This window comes from Cucurbita pepo, chromosome 4, assembly GCF_057944985.1.
Source record: "Cucurbita pepo subsp. pepo isolate OVF chromosome 4, ASM5794498v1, whole genome shotgun sequence".
Classification (NCBI taxonomy): Eukaryota; Viridiplantae; Streptophyta; class Magnoliopsida; order Cucurbitales; family Cucurbitaceae; genus Cucurbita; species Cucurbita pepo.
The window spans coordinates 8128031-8154919 of record NC_141801.1 but is presented as its reverse complement, the minus strand read 5'-3'; the positions used below and the strand labels follow the sequence as shown (position 1 = coordinate 8154919).

General features: G+C 36.9%; 5 protein-coding genes across 5 annotated transcripts; 4 read left to right on the top strand and 1 right to left on the bottom strand.

Annotated features, from left to right (window-relative positions):
* The first annotated feature begins 677 nt into the window (after positions 1–677).
* Positions 678–4777, top strand: LOC111793737 (V-type proton ATPase subunit d2). The gene is made up of 10 exons (XM_023675764.2): positions 678–1117; positions 2057–2177; positions 2281–2388; positions 2527–2629; positions 3082–3162; positions 3252–3337; positions 3450–3509; positions 3593–3641; positions 4105–4239; positions 4361–4777. Exons 1-10 carry the CDS (start codon positions 937–939, stop codon positions 4490–4492), a joined length of 1056 nt encoding a protein of 351 aa, XP_023531532.1. The 5' UTR covers positions 678–936; the 3' UTR covers positions 4493–4777.
* Positions 4778–6267: 1490 nt separating this feature from the next.
* LOC111792690 (uncharacterized) lies at positions 6268–11369 on the top strand. Its single transcript, XM_087122914.1, has 8 exons — positions 6268–6604; positions 6687–6879; positions 7035–7132; positions 7277–7382; positions 7924–8141; positions 8638–8680; positions 9789–10042; positions 10610–11369. Exons 1-8 carry the CDS (start codon positions 6279–6281, stop codon positions 11016–11018), a joined length of 1647 nt encoding a protein of 548 aa, XP_086979040.1. The 5' UTR covers positions 6268–6278; the 3' UTR covers positions 11019–11369.
* A 505-nt stretch (positions 11370–11874) lies between these two features.
* On the top strand, positions 11875–14414 carry LOC111793435 (uncharacterized). The gene has a single exon (XM_023675306.2). The coding sequence runs from the start codon at positions 12150–12152 to the stop codon at positions 14163–14165; it is 2016 nt and encodes a 671-aa protein (XP_023531074.2). The 5' UTR covers positions 11875–12149; the 3' UTR covers positions 14166–14414.
* LOC111793436 (AP2-like ethylene-responsive transcription factor At1g16060) lies at positions 14388–16943 on the bottom strand. Its single transcript, XM_023675307.2, has 7 exons — positions 16371–16943; positions 16213–16295; positions 16057–16065; positions 15460–15622; positions 15336–15386; positions 15177–15253; positions 14388–15094 (listed from the first exon to the last, which is right to left on the bottom strand). Exons 1-7 carry the CDS (start codon positions 16577–16579, stop codon positions 14511–14513), a joined length of 1176 nt encoding a protein of 391 aa, XP_023531075.2. The 5' UTR covers positions 16580–16943; the 3' UTR covers positions 14388–14510.
* A 2090-nt stretch (positions 16944–19033) lies between these two features.
* HMG (high mobility group) lies at positions 19034–26104 on the top strand. The gene is made up of 16 exons (XM_023676089.2): positions 19034–19194; positions 19832–20017; positions 20319–20424; positions 20771–20907; positions 21072–21155; positions 21228–21322; positions 21488–21596; positions 21695–21781; positions 21860–21952; positions 22829–23026; positions 23120–23265; positions 23342–23489; positions 24996–25094; positions 25173–25352; positions 25497–25575; positions 25695–26104. The coding sequence occupies exons 1-16, from the start codon at positions 19141–19143 to the stop codon at positions 25820–25822; spliced, it is 1929 nt and encodes a 642-aa protein (XP_023531857.1). The 5' UTR covers positions 19034–19140; the 3' UTR covers positions 25823–26104.
* The last annotated feature ends 785 nt before the right edge of the window (positions 26105–26889 follow it).

Sequence of the window (26889 nt, the reverse complement as noted above, 5' to 3'; positions counted from 1 at the left end):
TAAAATTCAAATATTTAACATTTTTCAATTGATATTGATTATGTGTTAAATATTTTTAATTTTTTTAAAAAGTAGAATAAGGTTGGGTTATAAATTTATTATCAAGGTGGTAAGTTAATTTGACAAAAAAAAAAAAAGATTTTTTATTTTGAGAAAATTCAACTGAATTAAAATAAAATGATAATAATAATAACAATAATAATAAAAAATCTCAATTTTCTCGCCCATGCATGAGGTGGAGGAGTGGGCCCACCGAAGAAATTACGAATTTCGCCTTTTTAGAAAAACGAAAACTATTAAATGACGTCATATTTATTTTATTTACGTGGAAATACAATTTTCTTTTAAATTTGACTTTTATAGTAAAAGAAAAGAAGGCTTTAAAATTTGACTCCACATACCGGTTTTTAAAATTCACAATTTAGAATTTAAAAAAATCAATTAATATTTATTCTTTAAGAAAATCAATTATATATTTAAAAAAAAAAAGTTAAAAAGAAAAAGAAACGTTACGAACGATCTTATTTATAGCTTACCAGGCAAGAGAGCCCATTTACTGAAATCCAAAGCCCAAAATGAAGTCCAGCCCATGTTTTCAGCAGGCCCACTTGAGAAAAGAATGAAAGGACAATTCAGTAATTTCAGATATTATTCGGACCTGTCTGAAGACACCATCAGATTCAGATCGATTCGATTGGGATCATCATCTTCATCAGTTCTTTGATAATCAATTGCCGATTCTGCAACTCGGATCGCAAAAAAAGGGAGCTTCATATTCTTCCGGTTCCCAAGCCTTATTTTTCATTCGTCTGCATCTAATCTTGCGAATTCCTTTTTCAATTCTGCATCCTTAGGGTTCTCTCGGAGGAGGCGTTTGGTTTCTTGCCACTGCTCTCTCCCCGGATCTCCCCCTCGTTTCGATCGAATTTCTAGAGAATGTATGGTTTCGAAGCGCTTACGTTCAACATTCATGGAGGCTATTTGGAGGCCATCGTTCGGGGACATAGGGCTGGGTTGCTGACTGCCGCTGATTATAACAATTTGTGTCAGTGTGAAACCCTTGATGATATCAAGATGCACCTCTCTGCCACTGAGTATGGCCCTTATCTGCAAAACGGTGGGTGAACCTTTTTTTCCCTTTCTTTTTTTTCTTCGATGGCTTATGAAATTGGATGTGGAAGTTGGGGGAATTTTAGTGTTTTTAGATCGTTGGATTAGTTGTACGATGGGAAAATTGGTAGGGGATTAGTTTTTCTGAGGATGCCAGCTATCGATTAAATTGGAAATGGAAGCGAAGGGCTTGGATCTTGACACAACTAATAATTGAATTTGAACAAGGAATATTAGTACTGTTGTTCTACTTGAAGCTAGGCTTCTGATTCCAGATTCGCTGTATACTCTCGAGTCCCATGTCTGTAATGTCGAACACCAAGTAATTATTTCTTCATTAACCATTGAAATACATTTCTACTTTTGACTATGTGTCTTCTGGCCTTGCAAGTTGATTGAAAGATAAAATAGTTCACTAATGAAAGTTGTAAACAGAGCCTCTTCGTGATTGACATATGTGTTATGAAGCTGAAGAGTGATTATGAAAGTGCTAGATGCAGATGATTTATGTGGTTTCGGTTGAGACCTCCTTTTTTTCATTTGATAAACGTTGGGACCTCTCACATTATATCTGTCTCTTTTTAAGGAGAGGGATTTCTATTTTTGTAGGAGACTGGTTTTGCTGTTGTGTGATACTGATATTTTATGATGGGAAATGGTAACTCAGAGTTCATCGAGGATTTGGGTTTCATATTCAGGAGTATAGGGATTGTCTGGCTGTTAGAAAAGGACACCATGAAGAGACCGACCATAATTGTAGTTAATAATATGAGAAATAGCATATTGCACAGTGCGTAAATTCTAGATTAATTAATATTACTCTATGAAGATCTTATGTGAATAGTGTATGGGCTAGTCTAACTTGTCATCCTGTACCTACGTGGACGGTTACATTTCTTACTTGAAGGTTTAAGATTTTATTAGCTAATTTCAAATTATTTTTTAGAACCATCTCCATTGCATACAACAACAATTGTGGAGAAATGCACCCTTAAACTGGTTGATGAGTATAAACACATGTTGTGCCAAGCCACGGAGCCCCTGTCGACGTTCTTAGAGTATATCACGTATGTCGACTTTCTTTTCTGAAGGTTATTTTTGCCTTTTCAGCATCTATTGTTTTGTTGATTCTCATAGTTTCAACTGGATGGATTTTTTTTTTTTACTCAGATATGGTCACATGATAGACAATGTTGTCCTTATCGTTACTGGAACCTTGCATGAGAGAGATGTTCAGGAACTGTTGGAGAAGTGCCACCCGTTGGGCATGTTTGATAGGTACTGTCAAATGAGAGCTTTTGTGTTCTGATAGTGTCGCGTGACATTTCTTACTAAACAAGAAAAAACGTGTATCTTACCCAAATATTAATGGTATAAAAAGACTCATGATTTATTTTTCTTTTTATTCTTTTTTAGCATTGCTACCTTGGCAGTTGCTCAGAATATGCGGGAACTTTATAGATTGGTGCTTGTTGACACCCCTTTGGCTCCATACTTCTCTGAGTGTATCACATCTGAGGTATAACGCTTGACTCCATTCATTGTCCCATATTGGCTTTGGTTATTATTATTATTGCATCTTACTTTATAACAGTAGAGCATGTTGCATGATATGATACCTGTACGTGTACTATATTTGCAAATACAATTGTAAATGCATAATTGATAATGTTTCATTTTCTTGACTAAAAAACTTAAGTTGAGCTTTTAGTTTTGGAAGTCATTGCTGCCAGAGCACTCCATTAGAGAGTTGAGTTATTCATTGTCGCTTTGAGTTAAACTGGATTCCTTTGCATAATTACTTCATCATAAATCATATCTGACGGTATGAGAAACTCTTTATGTGTTTTTATGGTATTAAGGCGTTGTCGGTGTGCAGCTTTATTGTCCTTCAATGATTTAGTCTGTTAAGTAGTATAGTATATTGGACTTCATGGCCACTGGTTTGATGTTTCCTCTTATTTTTGTTAGGATTTGGATGATATGAACATCGAAATAATGAGGAACACTCTCTACAAGGCATACCTAGAGGATTTCTACAGGTTCTGTCAGGTGAATGAAGATTACTGAGATATAGAAGCTTCATTTTCCGTTGTTAAAATCCCAGTTTCTTATCTATTTGTATTTGGGTTCTAACGTAGAAACTGGGTGGAGCCACTGCTGAGATCATGTCTGACCTCCTTGCTTTTGAAGCTGATCGAAGGGCTGTCAATATTACCATAAATAGGTATCTTGCTGCTGGTCAATAAATATTTGTTGGGTCCCCGTATTTCTTTTCTCTTGTGTTGATTGTTATGCTCAGACATCTTTTCTGATTAAGTGCACCTCATCTATTGTAGTATTGGCACTGAGCTTACCCGAGATGACCGAAGGAAGTTATATTCCAATTTTGGTTTACTGTAAGCAGTTTCTTAATCTCAATATATTTTAAATTACTTATATGCTGAGTGGACCATCACCTAATGAGATTCCTTATTGACAGTTACCCCTATGGTCATGAAGAGCTCGCCATCTGTGAGGATATCGATCAGGTACTTATGAGTTTGAGTCCTAAGATTTGGGTACTCATGAATTTGAGTTATAACATTATGTACAAGTTTTAACACTGGGCTGCTGATTTGGTTTCCATTTGTGGAAATTGACTTCTCATGAATAGTAAGAATACAAAAGTGCAAATGACTGGTCAAATTAAAAGTTATAATTTGATCTTTGATTATGGTTGGTTCATAATCGAATCCATAAACTTTCAATTTTGATTCCAAGTCCTCCATCAATAATTCTGTTACTTAAATTTGACACGACGCTCTAATTGAACTAATATGTGATGATTTCATACAACATCATCCAATCATTCAAGGGAGTATGTCGGTTAAAAAATAAGGATAGATGAGTAAAACAAAGTTCATCTGTGAGAAATTTTGTGATATTGTAGTTTATGATAAATTTGGTTTAATTTCTGACTTATATTGAAGCCTCTTTTACTTCCTATTTCAGGTTCGTGGTGCCATGGAAAAATACCCTCCCTACCAGTCCATTTTCTCCAAGCTATCATATGGAGAAAGTCAGATGCTTGACAAGGCATTCTATGAAGAGGAGGTGAAAAGGCTATGCTTAGCATTTGAGCAACAGGTTTGTTCTAATTCCACAAATCCCGATTTCTCTCGGAGGTCAACTAGAAGTTCGGTTACTTTAACTTACACAAATTTGACATGATTGAACCAAGTAACATCTAGATCTTCTTTACATGCAGTTCCATTATGGTGTTTTCTTTGCATACATGAGGTTGAGGGAACAAGAGATTAGGAACCTAATGTGGATCTCGGAATGCGTTGCTCAGAATCAGAAGTCAAGGGTTCACGACAGCGTCGTCTTCATATTTTAGTCCGATAAAAGAAAAGAAAAAGGGGGGGCTGTCTACTTGATCACATTTGTTTCCTGTTTTTGCATAATTTACTGTAAAATCTCGTCTCCATCTTATCCTATATTGTGCTGTCGAGATGGGGGGTTCATACATTCTTTCCATGCAAGACTTCATGTCTAAATAAGTGCGTTTTTTGATGTATTAATGGTTTAAAATTGAGTGAGAAGTTATTGTACCCACAAGAATCGTACGACATATGTGGGAGATGAAATTGAGTTTATTATGTAATAAGTTCTTGTTGAATCAGCTTTGTTTTGTTAGTCCGCTATTCAAAACCAGAAGGAAGGAGGAAAAGGGGGTAACAAACAGACAGGTATTGTGTTTCTTTCAAGATTCATCTTATGATTTAGTGGTTTCTTTTCCAATTTATTAAACTTCTAGCTTTGTTGGCAATATCCAGAATTAAACTTATAGCTTCTTTTTCTTTAGTGGCAATCTTGTTTATGTTAGATTGTCGCTAAAGCCGATATGATCGATGAAATGGCAGGCTGCCTTGAATCGAAATATTTGTCTACAAATTAATGGTTAGGATCGAGACTCTAGAAATATAGGTCACAACAGGTAGCAACTTTGAGCATCGAGATGACTTGATGAGTTCTATGATCCGAATGGAAGAACGTATTGGCCTTAACAATCCTTTTAAGTTATCGCTCAGTTGATTTCATATCTCGAGGAATAGCAGTCTGGAAAGAATTAGTTGAATGGTCTACACAATCAATGATGGAATTTGAGAAATAAAATAGGGGCTTATGTGAACACTTCATAAAATTGGGACTTCAACTATACAATGAGAACAAATGGAGATGTTCTTTTGAAGTTTTTAATCTTTCGAATCTCCTTTAAGTAGCATGAATATGAGATTACTGTTTCAATTCATTCATGTATTGTTTATTTACTCGGGTATCACATGTCCACCAATTTCTGCATTGTTTCGTCCCCCGACCACATTTTACTAGTAGAGAGGTGCCATTTGTAACATCTTATGACTACAATCTTTCATTTGTTTCGTCTTTCTCGCTGGTTATGCAAAGGAATGCAGGAGCCATCTGGCCGGGGCAAAAATTTAAGAATGTAATGCAACTTTAAAAAATTCGTGGATATTTTTAAAACGTAGTTTTTTTTTTTTTTTTTTTTTTTTTTTTTTTTTAATGTTTTAAAACAAATTATTATATATGTCCTTTTAAAACTAGTCATAAAAATATTTCGTAATTCATTTGAAAATTTAGAACCTTTGATTGAGGGATATTTTGAAATAATTCGATTAAATTAGCATTTATTAAATTGATGGAATGAATGTTTAATAATAATATTAAACTATAAAAAATTTGACTAATATCTTAAACTTAAAAAAAAAGTTTGAACTTGTAAAAGGTTGAAAAAAATACACTTAAATTTTTAAAAAGTATTAAAAAAATATCCTTAAATTTTAAATAAATTTCATTAATATCCTTTAATTTTTTTCACTTTTAAAAAAAATATAAAAAATACTTTTCTACTAATATGGAATTTTTTAAAAAAATAAATATCAACGATGTTGATATTATTTTTAAAATTAATCAACATTTTTTTTTACATGGTATTAATATTTTTAATTTTCTTAACAAAGTTAGATATTAAATATTAATGAAACCGGTTTCATGTAAAAGTAAGATTATTTTTTGAACCATTTTTAAAATTTTTGAAAGATTAGAAATATTTTAATTTTTAATTACATTTCCACCTCACTTTAATAGAGCATCAGAATGGAATGGCCGTGGTGTTGAAAGATTTGCAGGGAGGAGGGGAAGAGATCAAACTTGCAAAATCCAAGCAAGAAATTTGCAGTCCATTTCCTGTCGGGGGGTTTTGCTCTGTTGAAGATTTTGGAAATTGTAAACCCTGCAAAACCAATCACCATCGCCAATCGATGGACCAGAATCAGAGCTTGCCGACCGCCATTACCGACTTGAATGAAGATTCTCTGGCTCACTGCGCCACATTCCTCAACCTCCACGACATCTTCAATCTCGCCACCACCTGCAAATATCTCCGACAAGCAGCCTATTCCGACTCTATCTGGCAACGCCTTTTCAGGTTCTCCATCCCCTTCTATTTCCATTCTGCTCTTTTATGAATTTCCGAATCAACAATTGGGATTGTCATTCTGTTTCTGTAGGGAGCGATGGCAGCATCTATTACCGACTCTTGATTCTTCCGTAGCTTCAGGAGGAGCTAGGGATGCGTACTTGGCTAGGCTTTCCGCTCTTCAACAGTTCAAGTTTGAAGATCCATTGGTTGTTGATATGTTGACCGAACCCGAGCCTTATAGCCTCATGCTTTTGGATAGAGATGATGTATTCGTTTCCCGGGTATTGTTTGAATTCTTTTTGAAATTATTTGTCGAATCTTTTCTTTTAATTTGATCTGGATTGCCTTCAATTTTGTTGTCTGGATTGTTGAAATTGATGCCAAGTGAATTAGACTGTTTCTAGTTGCCCACCTTTAGCTATTTTCTGTTGGTTAGGGCTCCTCAATTCGAATGATGAAAATCCCCAAAATTTTTGGCAGGAGTCATTCTCTTACCACTCTGAATGATCACAATGCGCGCATCACTTGTATGAGGTGAGATGTGAGTATTTGCCATGGGAACTGGTTTGATTGTTCTAATGATTTATATTCTAGTTGTTTTCATCCTTTGCTTAATTGAACTTGACACTCGTTGAAATGCCCTCTTAGCTGGCTATTGAAATATGATTTCATTTGCAGGTTGTTTCCCCTTACAGAAACTTCATTGTTTAGGAGTGAAGGGAAAAAATCTGGAAATTTTTTGGTAACTTCGAGTTCTGATCACTCGATTCGATTGTGGTGGAAGGTATGGGCAGAAATCATGAATTGGTCCTCTTATGAATTCTTTTGCAGTCGCTAGAAAGTAGATACTCTACATTTTTTTCCACCTTGTTTTTTCCTGATCATATTTTATTGCTACAAGTTTGAAAATTGGTTGGAAAATTTCATGTTATGAATTTGGAAGCCATATCATTATCCTTTAATTGTTTATTTGTTAATCAAGGTTAATATGCCTTTAAGCTTGTCTTACAAAGTTGATATGTGGAAATTACTACAAGGAGAGTAAGATTCGGATTACCTTGTTGATCGAATATCTCAAGGCAAGAACATTGTTTGAGATTCAAATCACCAAGGTAATCCGAATCTTACTCCTCTTGTAGTGATTTCCACATATCATTTGGTATTAGAGCTTCAGGCTCAAGATCGGATATATGTTTCCTTTGCGTTTTTTCTCAATTTGATTTTTATTTATTTTTATCTTTTTAGTTTTTAATCGACCTAGAGTTTAAAATTCAAAAGTAATGTCCCTAACCCCTTACCTTTTGTTGTGGCCTTACCTTTTATAGGGTTCTTGTCAGAAATGTTTTCGAGGTCATAGTGGCCCTGTTTCAACTCTATCAGATAAACTGTTAGGTGATGGTAGTAGCAAAGTACTAGCCAGTGGAGGGGAAGATGGTACAGTTCGCCTTTGGTCTCTTGGTTCCAGTGGCAAGCGAGGCAAGAGTGCTTTAAAGGCTACACTACATGGACATGAGAAACCAATTAAGTTAATGTCAGTTGCAGGGTAAGCAAGCACTTAACTTTATTCTTCTTATAATTGTCCTAGTTTACCTCTCAACTCTTTTTCAATTTTTTTTTTTTTTCTATTTACATCAGATCTCTTACTACAGCATGACATCATGTTTTCAGATTGAAATGTTGACCGGAGTATAGCCGTGACATTCTTTCTAAGTTCATCAAACCTAGATATCATAAGGATATGGAATATTTAGGCTGGTTGAATTCAGAGTTGGACCTTTAGAACATACAAGCACTTTGAAACATAGATTCTGATATCCAGTTCTATTTTGATAGCATTTTGCTGTGGTGTCAACACTTCGTAAATTCATGTGCTCACGTGGAAGTCTTTCCAGTACTTACGAAAATATTGTCTCAATTCTTGTAGCATCATCTCTGTTTTTACACACAGTGACCTTCTTTTTTATTTCTGTAGAGAACTCTCTCATTACTATGATGATATGTTCTAATGTTTTTCTTCTTCTCTTGGTCTTTGCACCCAGACATAAGACATCTCTTTTAGTGAGCATTGCAAGAGATTCCAAGGTATTTTTACAATCTTTTAGTGCTTTCTAATTTAGCATTTTCGCTGCATTTTTTAAGAAGGTTCAATGTTTGGAGAGATGAAAGGTTAATGTGAGAGTACTAGTAAGGGACATGTTGGGGTGTTAGTATGTGTTATTAGTATGGTTATAGTAGTAAAGCTAGGCGTATCTTAGCAAATAATCCAACTGTGTTGTCATAACTTTCTAAACTTTATCTTTGTTGACTGGTGTTATTGGTCACACCATGACATAATTAATTTTTTGTGTTATATAGCAGTTCGGTTGTCTTATGTAATCAATGCTTTTGGTTATTTCATTATAAACCTTGGAGCAGTTAGATTGAGAGGAAACTGAGGAATCGTCACAAAAATTCTTAAGTGATTGTAGCAATTGCTTGCAAGCATACACAAGGGCAGATACATGTCATGCATAACTGGAGAATTTTTCTTGGCCCTTGAATCTTATTGAGTTAGATGCATGCCGGGACTAAATTTTAGTGTTGATGAAAATGTTGAGATCTAAGTTTTGTAGAAATACTAATGGATATTGATAAAAAAAAAAATTAATATTATGAGAAACCAGAATATATATAAACTTTAATTGAGCTATAAAGCGTGTTTTTGCATGTATATTTCTATTAGTGATTTTTTAGGTTTTTGATATATTCAAATATTGATTACCCCTTAATATTGATGTCGACCCTCCATACAATATATGGATGGATGTATTGACGTGCCTACGACATTCCAATAGTTATATATGGCATTCAAAAGTTGAAAACTGCTTTTTGACCATTTGGAGGAATATCTGGCTTGAAGAAGTATAGAAGAAATTTTAGGGATGAGGAGAGGTCTTGGGGGAAGTATTAATCTATTGTTAGGTTTAATACCTTCCTCGGTGTCAAAAAGTTCTATTGTTATCCTATGCTCCTTGCTCTTAACTAATCTATGTTTTCTGGATTGTGAATTCAGAACGATGGAGAGATTTCTAGTTGTTTAATGAAATATATTTAACCATCTCATTATAGACAGCTTCAAAGTTGGACCTAATATTTTGTAGTTTTTATTAATTCCGTTCTTTCTTTCTTACTATTATCGCGATGGAAAAAGGTGAGAGTTTGGGATGTAACTGCATCATCGACTATCCGTTCATCATGTTGCGTTGGATTAACTTCTCTTCCTGGTGCTCCTATAAACATTAAGTGCCATGAATCCTTGCTCTATGCTGCTACAAGTTCCTCCGTTGTTGCAGTCGATTTAAGGACTATGCAGAAAGTTCTAACTGCTGCAGCTTATCATCCATTTCTATACTCATTCGAGATGATTCCCTCTAAATCCTTAATATGCACAGGTGGTAGAGGAAGGTACGTTCTAATTCATTGATCAAGAGCAATGCCCATATGTCTAAACTTTTATAATGTTTATTTTAGTGAATGGATTTTCAAAACATAACCATTTTTAGCATTTTAATGGATGGATGGCACGATTTTAAATATCTATACTGATGTGTTGACTTTAGGCATATATTGAAGCTGTTTAGGCTAGTTGAGTGAGATAGTAGAATAATGATGTCGACCCTCCATACAATATATCATTAAAGTTTAGGGATGGTTTATTCATACAATATATTGATGAAAGTGATGTTAGATGAACACGACTCTCCATAATGATATGATATTGTCCACTTTGAGCATAAGCTCTCTCATGGTTTTGTTTTGGGCTTTCCCAAAAGGCCTCATACTAATGGAGATAGTATTCCTTGATTATAAATCCATGATCATTCCCTAAATTAGCCGATATGGGACTTTCATCATCCAACAAGTGAGACGGTAGAATAAGTATTTTGAAAGTTTAGGGATGGTTATAAAATAAATCTAAGATCTAGGAGATCAAATAGGTTTAAACTAAATGGATACTTTTTCGTTGTGTAGTGCAAGGCTTTGGGATGTAAGAAGAAACCAGGACGCTCTTAAACCTGAACCAATAGCTGAATTGGATGGACATAGAGGAGCAGTGAATTTCCTACACATGGATCCCTACAAAATAGTGACGGGATGTCCAGATAATGTCGATGTAAACGTCTGGGAGGCAGATTCGGGTGCACACGCAAATTCATTGAGCTGCTGGTTCACTGAAAGTACGGACAGCAGCACTACATTGTCCTCTATGGCTGTTAATGGCTGTAGAATTGTCACTGCCTGCTATGCTGAAGATCTGGGACTTCTACGCTGCAGGGACTACACCAATGCTTCTCGTCCCATTGTTAGACACGACGAGGTTGTCTCCAAATTTTGGGATTCACAATGCTACGACGACGACAACGATAACTCCGATGTGTAGTACATCATCTGTAAGTCATATATAATTTCGTTTTCTCTTAGTGCTTACGATCTTGGTTTTGTCAACTTGTGCACAATTCAGTTGATTAAGATATATACCATCAATCAAGATCGGAAGTTCGAAGTTCGAGTTGTTACTCCTAGATGTTAAAAGTCCAAACTTATCTTGATAGGTTTGTCTCTAGTGACAGGTTCGAACTTCTAACCTCATAGTTGAGAGTTTAAATTTAATACTAGTTGAATTATCTTTGAGAGATTAAGATTTAGATGTTAAGGAGGTTATTAATGTAATTTTGAATTGTAACATGAATGACATAAGAAGGGTTCGAATGTAACAAATTTTAAAGTCACTTATTGTGTTTGCAATAATATCCCTTATTTTTATAAAAAAATAATATATTATTCGAATATTTATTGGAAAAAATCTATTTTTATCTTTAGAATTAGAATTTGAAAGCATTATCGGAGATTTGTACTCACATGGTACATTCTCTTCATTTACATTATAAATATTACTTCATAAATAATACTTTGGGCAAAAATCAATTTATTATCTAAACTTTGGGAGTTGTACGAGTAAAAACATAAGCTAGTTGTTCATCCTCGGTTAATACTAATCGATTTTTATATTTTTTTTATAGCTGATTACCAACACTAAACTAAGTACATGAGGTTGATGGATCGCTCGTGGATTAACTTAATGATGTGATTGATAGAAAATTTAATGTACGAGAAAGTCTCATAAATAATTAAATAAAATTTTAGTCTTTCAAATTAATTATAAGTAAGATATTATAAATTGAAATTATTTGATGTAATTTAATTTTTTGAGGGAAAGAAGAAGAGAAGGCAACATAAAAGATGAAGCGATAATCAAAATTTTGTGGAAATTGGGATGTGTCCTGGTTGACTCGCCGAGAGACATCACTGAATCCGCTCTTCCTCCGTACGATCATCATCTCCGCCTTCATCTTCTTCGATTCTCCCTTCAATTCCCTTCAAATGTCTCTCTATTTTAATGGGTTCTCCTCGAAATCCATGACAAAATCCTAATCCGTTCATAATCACATCCATTTCCCTCTCTTCCTCGTTTCCAATCCAATCCAATCCAATCCAATCCAAAACCCTAAAAATGCCCACCGCCGCTGCCACCGCCGCTGCCGCTGCGATCGTCTTCCTGTTCATCATCGCCACCGCCTCCTCCGCTCCGATCCTCGGCCTCGATTCATTTCTCGCTCAGCAATCTCGCTTCGACCCACATGCCTCCAACGACACGTTTCTCTCCCTCTCATCGTCTCTCAAGAAATCCCTCTCTGTTTCTTCTTCTCCTCCTCCTCTCATTCCTTCTTTTATCTCCTCTCTCCTCTCCCTCTCCCTCTCTTTCTCTCTACATGTTCGTCTTGTTGGCGATTTCCCCTCCGATTCATCGACCCATCTCTCCTCTTTCCTCTCTGCCTCTCTCCCTTCTGACCATTTCCATGTAATTACTCCTTTTGATTCGTATCAACACCGTCTTGCCCTTAAGCATTCCCTTCATCTCGACGTATCTCATGCCTCCTCTCTGGCTACCCATCTCTCTGAGATCTTGAAATCTGAAATTGCCAGCACTACTTCTAGCCTCCGATCTTCGCTTCTTGCTGTATCCTATGATTCTGTGGATCGTCTCATAAAGCAGGATTTCGAGAAGGAGAAATCCGGCCAAGGGGTTTATATATATTTGCTTAATTTGGGCTCCCAAGACAAGCCGTATGCTTACAAATATGGTGAAGGGGATTCTTCCCCTGGTTTTACCAAGTGTTTGGGAAGCATTTGGAGTGGTGCCGAAAGGTATTTATGGATTGATTTGGGTGCAGGGCCTGTTGATTATGGACCATCTCTGTCTGGAGATGGGGTTCTTCCTAGAGGAGAGTTCCATCCTTTGACGACTTTGCACGGCCGCCCGAAGTCCCAGAAGGCGCTGCTGGCGGATTTGGCTTCGTTGGTTTGGAGTGCTTACCAGGTTCATTTAGTTCCTTCTATGAGAATTCCTATTCCCTTTGAGAGTTCATTGGTTGTTCAATTTGTACACATTTATGGGTCTGAGAGTAATGATGGAGATGAGTTGGATTGGAAGTCTATTGAGGGAACCTTGAATGATGCTGGGTTGTTGTTGGGTGAGCAGTCTTTGAGATTTAAGTCTCATAGGGTAAGCTATGCTAAGTGCCCCATTTGTGCGTTTGCAATATCTCGGTCCACCAATTCGTTTACTTCCCGGTTTTTGTTTGATAACTATACTTTGATTGTGAATGAGTATTTGGATTCTAAGCGATTGCATCAGATTCTGTCTGATTCTGCTGAGGAGTTTAGAAGGGCTGGATTCCCTGAGGATGTGGATATGGCCAGAGTTATTCCCGTTTATGTATTTGATTTGAACTTGAACTCAATCTTGTTGCTTGATCGTTACCATCAATCTGTAGCATTTAACGACATGGTTATTGCTGTGAGGACAAGGAATACACAGACTGTGAGTGATTATAGCTGTAATGGCCGCCATGTATTTACACATACAAGGAATCTTGAGAGGCCACTAGTCGGTTCGATTTTACAGAGTATGTGGGGAGTTTCACCTACCCATTTAGCTTGGAGCTCGAGGCACAACGATACCATAGTCGATTACTCGTGGAGCATCGGGCAAACTCCTTTCGGTCCATTCTCAGAGGTTTCCTCCTTATCTTTTGTTCAGAAGGATGCAGCGAAGAGAAATGTTATCTTGACATCATTGAATAATAGTATCACTAGTGCAATTGATGTTCTTAACTCTGTAGCTGCACATGGGGGTGATAGAAATCTGCTAAAATCGAAGCAACGAATGGAGTTCATACAGCGGTGGAACCTTTTCAAATACAAGCTGGACAAAGTGGTGTCTGCAATGTCGCATTTCGACTTCGAGATGGCTTTGTACTACATAAGATCTTCAGATCATGACCTGTACACGCTTCACTCCATCGTCTACAATGCATCCCAAGAACTTGAGGCATCGTTGGTTTGCTTTAAAGACCCTCCATTTCCATGGGGTTCTGTGTCTGTATCTGTAGGAGTTTTCTTTGCTTTCTTGTATGTTTACACAAAGAGAGATAGACTTTTCAAGAGCAAAAGAAAGCAATTTTGATGCTCATTAATGGGTTGCAGGGTATGTATTATCCAACGGCATCTCGTATATGTAATTTCATTGCAGAGATAGATGGAAGCGTTAGGATGTTGCATTCGATCGTATGAAACCGGGTACTTTTTTTTTTATATTTGGCAATATACTCGAGTTCTGGATTATTACTTTTCTATGTTTCTGCAACATTTGAGATTCATGCTGTAGTTGTTTGCTTTAGAACAGAGCTGAATAAAGCAAGAAGTAATTGATTCATTTGTGTCCACAGTTGACAGAATCGAGTTCTTACTTTCATATTAACATGTTAAATATGATGGTATGAACAAAGTACACACAAAATCAAGCTCTTTTTCAGGATGCTTTGAAGCGATGAAATGAGCCATTTAAGAACGAATGAAGCTCACTTTCTTGCAGCTCTTTGTCGGAGCTGCAAACAAACGTTTCATCTGTAAGTCTATCACAGAAGATGTCTCCATATTCATCAAACACATTGTCAAGCACAGCTCGAGTCTTCGCCTCTTCTCCATTATCAGCCTCATCCACCGAAAGGTTGGAGTTGGTCTCGACGAGTTTCTTGAAAAATGAAGATCGAAGAAGGAGGTTGAGAGCTGATGGAGAAGATTTAACATAACTGTTGAGAGGAATGCTGCAGCTTTTATGAAGAAGCTCTTGCTTTTGAAGAGAATGGAAGGAATTGTCGTGGTAGTGATGGTTTTGGAAAAGGGAAGTTTCTTCTGCTGGGATGATGGAGCTGGAGTTGCAGAGCTCCTTGAGAGGGTCCGATGTCATATGGGATTCGTTCGGGGTGGCGACGGGTGGCAGCGGAGGTTTCAGCCAGGCCATGTAATTGCTCCAGTCGAAGTTGGTAACTGCATTGATCCCTCGGTATTCAATGGCAGCCATATCGTAAGCTCGAGCAGCTTCCTCTTGAGTGCCTGTGATGGAAGATCAAACAAATCTGTGAGTATAAGTCAAATTTAATTGTTAACTAAGAACTAATTGTTTAGAATTAGTGACCATAAGTTCCAAGGTAGAGGTACTTGTTCCCATAAACTCTCCCAATTCTTGCTTCCCATCTACCATTGTGATGGTGCCTGCAAACACCCAGATTTCCTTTTGGATGCTTAAACACATTCAAGAAGTTCATCACAGCACAAAAATCAACAAGAACTTCACCTTGCCACTCCTCTATATTTTGACACACCTCTTGAGAATCCACTGCTTTTCCTGAAACAATACAATTTAAGTTAGAACAAAGCCAATTTGATGAACACAGTTAAGATGTTTGATGAATCCAGACCTTCTTAAAGAGGCCAAATACTCCTCCTTTGTCATTGTCTGCATTATCTCAATCTCCTTCTCATAATCTGATATCTGAAAATTAGTGATTGTTGTTACACCCCAGTACTTGAGTGCTGCTAAATCATACGCTCTTGCAGCTGATTCTTCTTCATCATAAGCTCCTATCATATAATCAAAACACATAAACATATATCTTTGAGTTTTTTCTTTTGGGCTTCCTCTCAGTTTTTAAAATTCCTATGCTACGGAGAGGTTTCCACACCCTTATAAGAATGCTTAGTTCCCTTCTCTAACCGATATGAGATCTCACAATCAAAAGTGGACACGAGGCTGTGTGTCAGCAAGGACACTGGGCCTTGAAGAGAGTGAATTGGGGGTCCCACATCGATTGGAAAAAGGAACGAGTGCCAGCAAGGATGCTAGGCCTCGAAATGGGTGGATTGTGGGATCCCATATCAATTGGAGAAGGGAACGAGTGCTAGTGAGGACCAAGTTCAGTTGGGGAGGAGAACAAAACATTGCTTATAAAGATGTGGAAACTTCTTCTTAGCAACTCCCTAGCAGCGGGCTTGAGCCGTTATATAGATATACTCACCGAGATAAACTGGTTCGATCGTCCAAAATTTCAGTTCATCAAAAGGGTCACGAAGATAAGAGGAAAAAAAGAAAGAACCCCACAAGAAAGTATTAGTAAAAGAAGAAAATGGAAGATTGAGAAACAGAGATGTATGAAAAAGTTAAGTTCTTATACCTTGTTTACCCTTCTTCTTTTGTGTCAAGTTCCAAGAAAGCTTATCCCATAAATGAGCTTCAAACCGACCCGTCCATCTATGTCTTCTCATCCCAAACACAAACCCATAAATTTCCATAAGGAACACCAAAATCTCACCCATCATATCAGTTTCTTACCTGCTGACGCCGCGAAATCTTGAGCTCCGCTTCGTTGTGGTGGTCGGAGCTTGATCGGATTGCTGCTTATTTTTAGTTTGATCGATGGCAGAGGCAGTGGAGGGATCTCTCCGCCGTCTCTTGACACGCCTGGTGGCCGGAACTTGGCCTTCCGTCCAACATATTCTTAGATTCTCCTCGTTCTTCAAAATCAAAGCTGGCGCCTCCATTTGTTTCTGGGTTCTTCCCCTCCACCTCTGCAAGTTTCAATCCATTTGAATATAATGTATATATACAATTCATGTTCTTGTACTGTTTTCAAAGCCTGTCTTTTTCAGTTTCTGTTTTATAAGATCAAAACTTGGAAGAACAGCCAAGAATGAATTGTTGGATGATGATGTTAATTCTTGTGGGGGAAGGAAGTCCAAAAGAGGAGAGTCGATAATTCCGAAGCAGAGTTGAGACAAGACAAAGAACACCATTGTCCACATTGTCTCTGCCAACGTTATTTCATTATAAAACATAGAATTTCCTCTGTTTCTTTTTGTATCAGCCGGTGAAAGGACTTCTGGTTGTTTAGCTAAAGGTCATAAAAGTGCTTCCAAAATCTTTGGATCGATAGCTTTGGGTTGTTCTGTTTGGATTTTAATGCTCATTGCAAGTGGCTATGTCCAAAACAAGTGTAAGCTCAAGACCCAATGACCTCTTTGAGACGTGCTCCTCAAGCCATCGAGTGTCGATCTTTGCTGAGGGATTTTGTAAAAGATTAGAATGAAATTGATCGAGAGTGGATTTCTCCGTCTCCAACTTGACTAGGTCGAGGATGGGTTCGTGATAAAGAACTTCTGCCGGTGCTGGCGCCTCTTGAGCTGCCCCTGGTGGAAACACCACTTCCAGTCCAACTTACATGTGTTGACATGAAGCTTCAAGGGTTTGGCTAAAGGTTAAAGTGGTAAAACCCTTGAGGGACGATCGAGGCCAAAGGCCAATCTAGAAACCAATACAATCGATCCAACGAAAATAGCTATAAAGACCAATCTAGAAACCAATACAATCGATCCAACGAAAATAGCTATAAAGAACGACCCAGACAAGTTAAAGGTCAGCTCGAGCTAAAACGATTATGATCATCAACATGATATCAATAACTATCGAGCTGTTACACAATTAGGAGTCTTGAGAAACTTGAAGAGTGTTTGTAACGTGGTAATATTTGTTACACGTCTACAAATTCTCTAGTCTAAGGTGTTCTTAAACTCGATTACTAATATGAGTGTAAGGGACTTAAGAATACACGGGTGTCAACATCAGTTCTAAGTTTACCCCCAAGCAAAAAGAATGTCTTGTTAAATTTCGTAAGATCCCCGACAACAAGTTTATCCTCTACTATTTACGCATGAATCGAGTCCAACTAAATGGTAATTCAGCAGAGGTTACTTACAACTAACAGAGGTTAATTACAACTAATTGATCAAATTAGATCAAATTAAAAACATAAAGTTGATTGAAAAAGACATATTTGTCTTGATTTGAGAAGTTTAAGGAAAGCTGGTGAAGCTTGTGTTTTAGTGGGAGGAAGCAACAATGGAGGAAAGTGATGGGGTTGTTTTCAGTTGCAGACATGAGTACAGTTACATGAGCAGCTAAAACTCCATACACTTCCAAATTATGCATGACGATCTTTCCTATGACAACCTTCAAACCATGCTTTAGGTTCTATTTCTAACTTCGAATTTCGAGATCCCACATCGGTTGTAGAGGAGAACGAAACATTTTTTTTTTTAAGGGTGTGGAAACTTTTCTCTCAGAATGAATCTTTCATTTTCTTCAGCCCCCTGAATTTCTTCTTTCACTGTAAAGTCTCATTCCTCTTGAGTTGAGTCTTTGTTTACTGTCTTTGAATAAATAGGTTCAGGTCAGGTTAATAAATAAGGGAAAAAGGGTTCCTGTAATTTGAGTGAGATTGTCGTGGCTGGCGCAAAAGCGGATATGGTTTGGGATTCCCTTGTTTGTTCCCAGTATTGGTTATGTGTAACACCATGAGGTTGACGACAATACGTAACGGCTAAAGCAGACACTGCCTGCTAGCAGTGGGTTTGGACGGTTATAAATAATACCAAAGTTAGACACTGAGCAGTGTGCCAGCGAGCGCGTTGGGCCCTCGAAGAGGGTGGATTATGAGATCTCACATCGGTTGGAGAGAATAACAAAACATTCTTTATAAGAGTGTGGAAACCTCTCCCTAGTAGATGCATTTTAAAACTGTGAAACTGACGACGATACGTAACGAGCTAAAGTGAACAATATCTACTAGCTGTGGGCTTGAATTGTTATAAATGATATCAGAGTTAGACACCAGTGTGCCAATAAAGACGATAGACCCCAAAAGAGGTCAGAGTTAGACACAGAGCAGTATGTCAATAAAGACGATAGACCCTAAAAGAGGTGGATTGAGAGATGACACGTTAGTTCAAGAGAAGAAAGAAACATTATTATTATTATTATTATTATTATTATTATTATTATTTGCGATCAAAATTGAGGATGAAAATTTACTTTTTGAGTGTAATTAAGGCGATACTCCAGTGCGGGCAAACATACGTTAGAGCCGAAAAACAACCAATCAAAATCAATGTAAAAAAGATTACGATGAGTTCGTAAACACCATATCACCACCGTTTGGCGCCATGAGAGTGGGACTCGCAATTCCTCCCAAACGATTAAAAACCCTTCTCCTCGCATTTCTCTTTCTGCGATTAGCTTGCTTTTGGTTGGTCTCAGGTTTCCAGCCATGGCTGACGGTCAGCTCTACAACAATATCTCTCTCGGCGGTCGTGGAGGCACTGTAAGCTCTCTCTCTCTCTCTCTTTCTCTCCTTTGAACGGTAACTTAACTAGGTTTCTTGGTGGAGTTGGATCATTGTATTTAGTATAGATTATGGGCATTGGGATGTTCTTGTGCTTTTCAAACCCTAAGTTTTGAACTATCCCTAGATTCTGTATGTACTTACATGATAGTTTTGTATTGCAAACTGAAAAGTAATAGGCGGATTTCTTATATTTCTCCACTGTTTGTATCTTTGTGTACCTCCTCGTGGCGCTGCGTGCAAATAGCCAGAATAATTAGTTATTTTCTTGGTGAATTTTTATGGGAAGGGAATGCTGATAAGCTATCGCAGGTTTTCTTTAACTTTCCCATGTTTATAAAATTTGATGCGGTTGTTGATCTTTTTCCGAGTGTCATCTGTTGGGAACACGTGGTAAAGAGTTCTATTTCGGACTTTGTAATTTTTTATCCTTCGCATCTCACTAGTTGCATTTGGTGAACTTCTTTATATTGGAGGATACTCAGCAACAAAGGAAGGAAATGATCTTTAGTAGTTACAATTTCTGATTTTGCTTTGTGGGCTTCAGTTCTGTGAAGGTATGGAATGATGAACATGGATTCTAACAGTTATCCTCCGTGTGTATGTTTTAACGCAGAACCCTGGTCAGCTTAAAACAGATCAAAGAGGTATTCAGTGGAAGAAGCAAGGAGGTGGCAAGGCTGTTGAGCTGGATAAAGAAGACATTATTGGTGTAACATGGATGAAGGTCCCAAGGACAAACCAGTTGGGAATTCGGGTCAAAGATGGATTATATTACAAGTTCATTGGATTCCGCGACCAGGTTTCCTGAATTTCTATAGACCGAAGTTGTTTTTATATTTATTGCTTTTGGAATCTGGCTATGCACCTCAAGGTGTTAATATCTCATTTACTGTATGGGGTTATAATTCAATAAACCATTGCCTTTGGTTAGTTAATAGCTTTTAGATTGGGGCATGTCATCTGTTCACAGCAGTAGCATGAAATGAGATGATTACAAACTAATATTTCAAGAACATTTGTGTTTTTTATGGAGCATTCAATATGTTCTGATTGTAGTTTTTTTCTTCCTTTTTTATTTATAATTTTTTTTGTTAATGCAGGACATTACTAGTTTAACCAAATTTTTCCAAAGTAATTGTGGAATAGCACCAGAGGAAAAACAACTTTCTGTCAGCGGCCGTAATTGGGGTGAAGTTGATTTGAACGGTAAGCATTTTTGCTGCATTCAATCTATCACATGGTGTGCTTGTACTTTCTAACTCATCATTTCTTATGGTTAGCAATTTTATATCCAAAGAACTACTTTTTATTTGCATGTATAAGATCGCAACTGTAGATATCTAAGAAGATATTAAAAGGATATTATGAAACCGCCAATCTTGGTTTTAAATTACACTATATTGGCAATTAGCTCTAGCTTACATTTCATTGAATTTTTGTATTTCTAGCATGAGCTGCTATGCAAATGAAATATGATAGCCATCACTTTGTGAACTAGTTTTATGAGGTCAAGTGTGCCTTCTTTTAATTACGTTTGTAACTTATGATGTAGGGAACATGCTTACATTCTTGGTTGGTTCAAAGCAAGCATTTGAAGTGTCTTTAGCTGATGTTGCTCAAACACAACTTCAAGGGAAGAATGATGTTATGTTAGAGTTCCATGTGGACGATACTACAGGAGCTAATGAGGTAAATGGTTATGTTGTCTCTTTCTTGTAAGTAGTTTTTGTTGTTTGTTCCTAACCAAATTGTTGAGCAATATGATATCTAATATCTCAAACTGCAAAGCTTTTCTTTTACATTTGCTTCATTGTGATCTAATACTTTTTATCATTATGAATTTATGATCACAGAAAGATTCTCTAATGGAGATAAGTTTTCACATACCAAATACCAATACTCAATTCGTTGGTGATGAAAATCATCCTCCTGCTCAGGTAGGATCATTATCTGTTTCAGACTAGTACACATATTTTTTGTGGCTGTTTATGAAGTATTGCTTGGTTTAGGTATTTCGTGACAAAATCATGTCCATGGCGGATGTTAGTGCGGGCATTGAGGAAGCTGTGGTCACATTTGAGGGTATTGCTATCCTCACTCCAAGGTAGATATTTATCAAGAGGAAATGTATTCTGTATTCTGCTTGTTATGTGCTGCACATGCATAGAACTATCATAGCATGCACATGTATCTGGTATTTTTAATACTGGCTTCTTAGATTTTTCCTTTTTCTTAAGGTATTCTAAGGAGATTATTTTTTGTTGTATAGGGGTCGGTACAGTGTTGAACTTCACCTTTCTTTCCTGCGGCTCCAAGGACAAGCCAATGACTTCAAAATTCAATACAGTAGTGTTGTTCGGCTTTTTTTACTTCCAAAGGTTTTTCTTCTTCACCTCTATTGACCTATATTTTACACTATCTAGATCAGGCAGTCAATAAGATATGGAGTCTTGTGTGCTTGTGATGTTTTATGCAGTCCAACCAGCCCCATACTTTTGTTGTCGTGACTCTAGATCCACCAATCCGTAAAGGCCAAACTTTATATCCTCATATTGTTTTGCAGGTATTTATCACTTCATTTGTTAAGATTTTCCTGCATGTAATTCTTGGGATAACCTTTTATTCTTATGCATCCTTGCAGTTTGAGACTGACTATGTGGTTCAAAGCACCTTGCAAATAGGCGATGAACTTCTCCACACAAAGTTCAAGGACAAGTTGGAACCTTCTTATAAGGTAAACAACCGCTCCTTCCTTTCAGAAAGTAAAACTTCCGTACTCTAGATCGAAGGAACAGAAATGAAGACACAATATGAACAGTGGCACATTATTTTGCAGAACCTAGGGTGTGCCGTGGGCACAGCAAAACCAATTGCTAGATACATTTTTTAAACATATATATTATTTTGATACTATACCGAAGGGAAATTTAAACTCAATAAGGCATCTTTATTTTTTATTTTTTAATAAAACCAGTTTTATGTTGCACTAAAAAATTTATTATTTTTGTCCTATATTACTATTTTTTATTTTTCTATTTATAAAAGGTAACTAAACAAATACAAGCTCCTTTGGCGAATTGAAATGATTTTTTAGAATCCCACTGATATGGGGTTTAATCCCTTGCCTTATATATTTCATTATATCAATGAAATATGTGTCTCCATTTTTAAAAATGGATGGGATACTTTAGTCCATTGGTAATATTTTTTTGTCATATGCTTACATGTGTCTCACATGAGTTGATTATGAACAAGTGTTTAGAATATGCTCAACAAGTATTGGAGTCTTATTCAGTTTGTTGAACTAGTACTTGATACATGTCTATGACTTACAAGTATCTAACATGTGTCCAACTAGTGTTGGAGTGTTTGATATTGTTGGACATGGAGATGTTACCCAAACTGCTGTAGTGTCTGTGCTTCACAGCTACAATCAAGTAATCAAAGCATAGTGTTCCATTGATGGACCTGTTCAGCCATACTTTGCCATGTGTTTTATAAGGACATGGATCACATGATTTGTTGTTATATCTACAGCAGTAGCTACCAAGGTGTTTAGACTTGCCTTGTGAATTCAATGTCTCTCAGTGAATAATTTTGTTGAAAATAGGGGCTGATTCACGAGGTGTTTACCACCATATTGCGTGGTCTATCTGGTGCAAAAATTACCAGACCTGGAAAATTCCGCAGTTGTCAAGATGGTTATGCTGTCAAGTCATCTTTGAAGGCTGAAGATGGTGTCTTGTATCCACTTGAAAAAAGTTTTTTCTTTCTTCCTAAACCTCCCACCCTTCTTCTTCACGATGAGGTATAAGCTCTTGGGATCTTGCATTTTCTCACATCATGTGATAGTTCAATCCAGTGAGTCGCTTACCTTTTTCTTAAAATATTTTTGTAATAGATTGACTATGTTGAATTTGAGAGGCATGCTGCTGGTGGGTCCAATATGCATTACTTTGATCTTCTCATCAGACTGAAAACTGAACAAGAACATCTCTTTAGAAATATCCAGAGGAATGAATACCATAATCTTTTTGACTTTATCAGGTGAGTCTAATTTTCTTTCCTTGCATGTATCGAGGTGGCTTTTATTCCATTTTAACTTATTTGTTCATCCCTGCAGCGGAAAGGGTTTGAAAATCATGAATCTGGGAGATGCCCAGGCTAGAGATGGTGTGGCGGCTGTCCTCCAAGCGGATGATGATGATGCTGTTGATCCACATCTTGAGCGTATTAGAAATGAAGCTGGTGGAGATGAGAGTGATGAAGAGGTAAGCTTTGACCTATTTAGTACCGCAATTTGGATCTCTCTTTCAACAGTTGTTAATACTTCAGGCCTACTGTCTCTTTTATGTAGGAAGCATTAGGATGCTTACTTCACTACCAGTTAATGTTAGGTGGTTGTGATTATTTAGGCTGTTGAGACGAAGTTAGTTTAGGTGATAGCAGAGTGTTCTAATAAAGTTGGATGGGGATAAGATTACTAGAAGGGGATGTGTGAGAATGGTAGAGGGAGAGCTCATACCTATTCAAAATTCCAGAACTTAGAACTAACTCTGGCTTTATACAAGCTTAGGCAATTCTTTTCTATCCTTCTATTATCAGGCTCAATCAGATCACAATTTTCTACTTGTCCTAGCACGTTTGTTGGATTACAACTATTGATGACTTCATAGATATGTACCATCGTGGACTGAAGATTTTAGAATTGTTATTTGAAGGTATGGGAAATGATAAATAGGAAGGACTTTGGCAGTTCAAGGGTGTAATCTATTTGTCTCGGGTGTTCTGAGGTTGTAAGGAGAGATTTTGGCCCTTTCATAGGGGCCATCCAATCTTCCATTGGATGAGTGTTCAGTAAATACAGTTCATATGTCTCCCATTGGCCTTCCATCATTATGGACTTCAGTGATTATTCCTTGTTTATCTTTCTTTTGAATTGGAGCCCCTTTCTCTATTCTTTCTTGTATTCTTCTATTTTTCCTCCATTTTCCCTCTTTTTGGCCCGTAGTTTTTTTTTATTGCCCTTGTGTAGTCTTCCATTCTTTCTCTATGAATTTCGTTCGTTTCATCCAAAAAAGCACAGTTCATATCAGATACTTTCTATTTATTCATGACACATTGATGCTTTTGGATTCCCCTGGTCGTTTTTGGTGGTTAATTTATTATACGTATGCCTCTTGAACCCAATGGTAGTACATACTGGTTAAATGATCTTTCATTCAGTTGAATTTTTGAAATTTTGGAACTTTTTACATAATTTTTTTTTTTTTTTTTTGCATGATTGCCCAATATTTTGTGGTTAGTACAAAATATTGAAATGATATGAGGTTTCTGAGGATTGGACATACTTTATACAGACGTAGTGTGAGCCATGGATAGGTACTACATGTGAATATCCATTAAAATGTAAATGTCACGTGTGATAGATTTACCAAGCGTTGCCTCCTATGCATCTAATTTGCAAATTATTTTATTGTCTTTATTGCTACTTTTGCATTACCATGAGTTGAGAGGGTAGTTGCATCATTGCATGCGTTCAAGGTAACAATTGGGTGAGACTGATGCTGAAGCTAATGGTGAATCTTTCTCTGTTCATATTTGCTTCCTGCACGTATGCAATCCTTTGCAATCTTTTTGTATGCATGAAGTTCTGAATTTGTGTCACGTATATATATCATTGTGTTTGAGTAAACTTGTGTGTGTGTGTGTAGTTCTTTATATACACCTTTTGGTATTCGTGTCCAACTCTGTATAATATGGAAGCGTTCATGTAGGATTCAGATTTTGTGGTTGAAAAGGATGATGGGGGTTCTCCAACAGATGATTCAGGTGGGGAGGATTCTGACGCTAGTGTAAGTGGAGGTGAAAAAGAGGTGAGCGAATTTTCTCTTTCCTTGAGTTGAATATGTATTTGCATTCTATATTGTAGCTCACTGAGCTTCCATTTTCAGAAGCCTGGAAAAAAGGAGGCTAAAAAAGATCATTCAGCTTCCAAGCCACCTGCCAAGAAGAAACCTAGGGAAGGGACTGATGATGGTTCAAAGAAGAAAAAGCCTAAAAAGAAAAAGGATCCAAATGCACCGAAGAGAGCAATATCTGGTTTCATGTTCTTCTCTAAGATGGAAAGAGAGGTAATTTTCTCACTTTTATTCTCATTCTCCCCCTTCTTTATTGCAAAGACGAAACCTAGGTAGGAACCTTCTTTTTATTTTTCCTTTCTATGTTTATTAATAACATGAACTAGTTTGCTTATTACCTGTATCTCCTCATTGCAGAACATAAAGAAAAGTAATCCTGGAATTTCTTTCACGGAATTAGGGCGAGTACTTGGAGATAAGTGGAATAAGATGTCGGGTATGTGTGTCTTTTCAATTTTTTAATTGAGATCTCTTGCATCATTGATCCCAGTATGTCATCTTAAGCTAAGAAATGCACATATTTTTTTAGCTTAACCTTGATCAATTCACTTGCAGCTGAAGAGAAAGAACCGTACGAATCGAAGGCTCGGGATGACAAAATACGATACAAGGAGGAAATCAGTGGCTATAAGAATCCACAGCCAATGAATATAGATTCAGGGAACGAATCTGACAGTGCATAGATGATAGATCAATATCTAGTTCTTTATAGGCATTTTCCTTGAGTTCTTTTTGGTACGTCCGGGAAGATCTGTATTGCATTTTTGTGCAACGACTATATAGCTGAATCATTTGCTTACATGTACCTAGGTTATTGGTCCACGTTGTATTAGCATAACATAACTCGGTTGGTTACGGCTTCTGTTGTGTGGATTTATTTTTGAAGCAACAGGAGAGATTGAACAACCTGACTTGGCTGGCTATAAGCTAACACAACCTGGTAAATATTTAGAATTCTTTCTTTACATTGAGTAAAACTGATTCATTTGGGTTTCCCATTCAGGAAGAGGTGGAGAATTTAAATTTCTTCAGGGATTCCCTTCTTTTATGGTCTTTGGTTGATGGTACTTTTGGCGCAAAAGCTTACCGTTGCTATTTAGGACACTCATGGTTTGTCTTTGCACAATTTAAATGCTAAGTTAAAACAAGAAACTTTTTCGGGTTGGGTAACCAAATCCAACCACTTGAACTTTTGAGTCCAAAAAATTCTTTAAATTCAACCCAACTCATAGATTGATATGAACATCATGAGCTGTCTCGTAATAAAACCTGTTGTTGCTGATACTTTCTTCTCGGTTCCTTCTTCCATAACCCGAACTCGGAGAAGGAAGAGATAAGAGGCTCTATGAAGAATGTGGTTAGAAATTCATAATAGAGTCCGACCACAAACGAACGAATTAATTATCTTCATGCATAAGGATACTAGTATGAAAGATTTTAAAATCATCACAAACCTCCCTTTTCATTTTATATTGTAATTTCTAGATTATTATATGTGAGACATTGTATAGTAGACTAAACTTCTCTTAAATATAACCCAATTGATTATTGTAGCATTATGTATAAGAGCCGAAATCGGGGTAGGATCCTCTTTTTAAAATACGTAAATAGATGAATAATGGAGAAACCCCAAGAAAGAAATGTCATTAAAAAAAAAAAACGATTTCATCGAGTCCTACGATTTCATCGACTAATCAAGTTATTGAATGAATTGTAATGACAGTTGAAATGACCAAAAAAAGATTTATGA

Bases quoted from the DNA above. Each gene is read 5' to 3' on its own strand.
- LOC111793737 (XM_023675764.2), top strand. From the start codon at position 937: ATGTATGGTTTCGAAGCGCTTACGTTCAACATTCATGGAGGCTATTTG. The intron at 2,178-2,280 runs GTATGTCGACTT...TTTTTTACTCAG, and splicing joins ACGTTCTTAGAGTATATCAC to ATATGGTCACATGATAGACA. The intron at 2,389-2,526 runs GTACTGTCAAAT...ATTCTTTTTTAG, and splicing joins CCGTTGGGCATGTTTGATAG to CATTGCTACCTTGGCAGTTG.
- LOC111792690 (XM_087122914.1), top strand. From the start codon at position 6,279: ATGGCCGTGGTGTTGAAAGATTTGCAGGGAGGAGGGGAAGAGATCAAA. The intron at 7,133-7,276 runs GTGAGATGTGAG...TTTCATTTGCAG, and splicing joins GCGCGCATCACTTGTATGAG to GTTGTTTCCCCTTACAGAAA. The intron at 10,043-10,609 runs GTACGTTCTAAT...TTCGTTGTGTAG, and splicing joins TGCACAGGTGGTAGAGGAAG to TGCAAGGCTTTGGGATGTAA.
- LOC111793435 (XM_023675306.2), top strand. From the start codon at position 12,150: ATGCCCACCGCCGCTGCCACCGCCGCTGCCGCTGCGATCGTCTTCCTG.
- LOC111793436 (XM_023675307.2), bottom strand. From the start codon at position 16,579: ATGGAGGCGCCAGCTTTGATTTTGAAGAACGAGGAGAATCTAAGAATA. The intron at 15,387-15,459 runs GTCTGGATTCAT...GTATTGTTTCAG, and splicing joins TATTTGGCCTCTTTAAGAAG to GAAAAGCAGTGGATTCTCAA. The intron at 15,254-15,335 runs GTGAAGTTCTTG...GGGTGTTTGCAG, and splicing joins AAATATAGAGGAGTGGCAAG to GCACCATCACAATGGTAGAT.
- HMG (XM_023676089.2), top strand. From the start codon at position 19,141: ATGGCTGACGGTCAGCTCTACAACAATATCTCTCTCGGCGGTCGTGGA. The intron at 20,018-20,318 runs GTTTCCTGAATT...TTGTTAATGCAG, and splicing joins TCATTGGATTCCGCGACCAG to GACATTACTAGTTTAACCAA. The intron at 25,576-25,694 runs GTATGTGTGTCT...ATTCACTTGCAG, and splicing joins TAAGTGGAATAAGATGTCGG to CTGAAGAGAAAGAACCGTAC.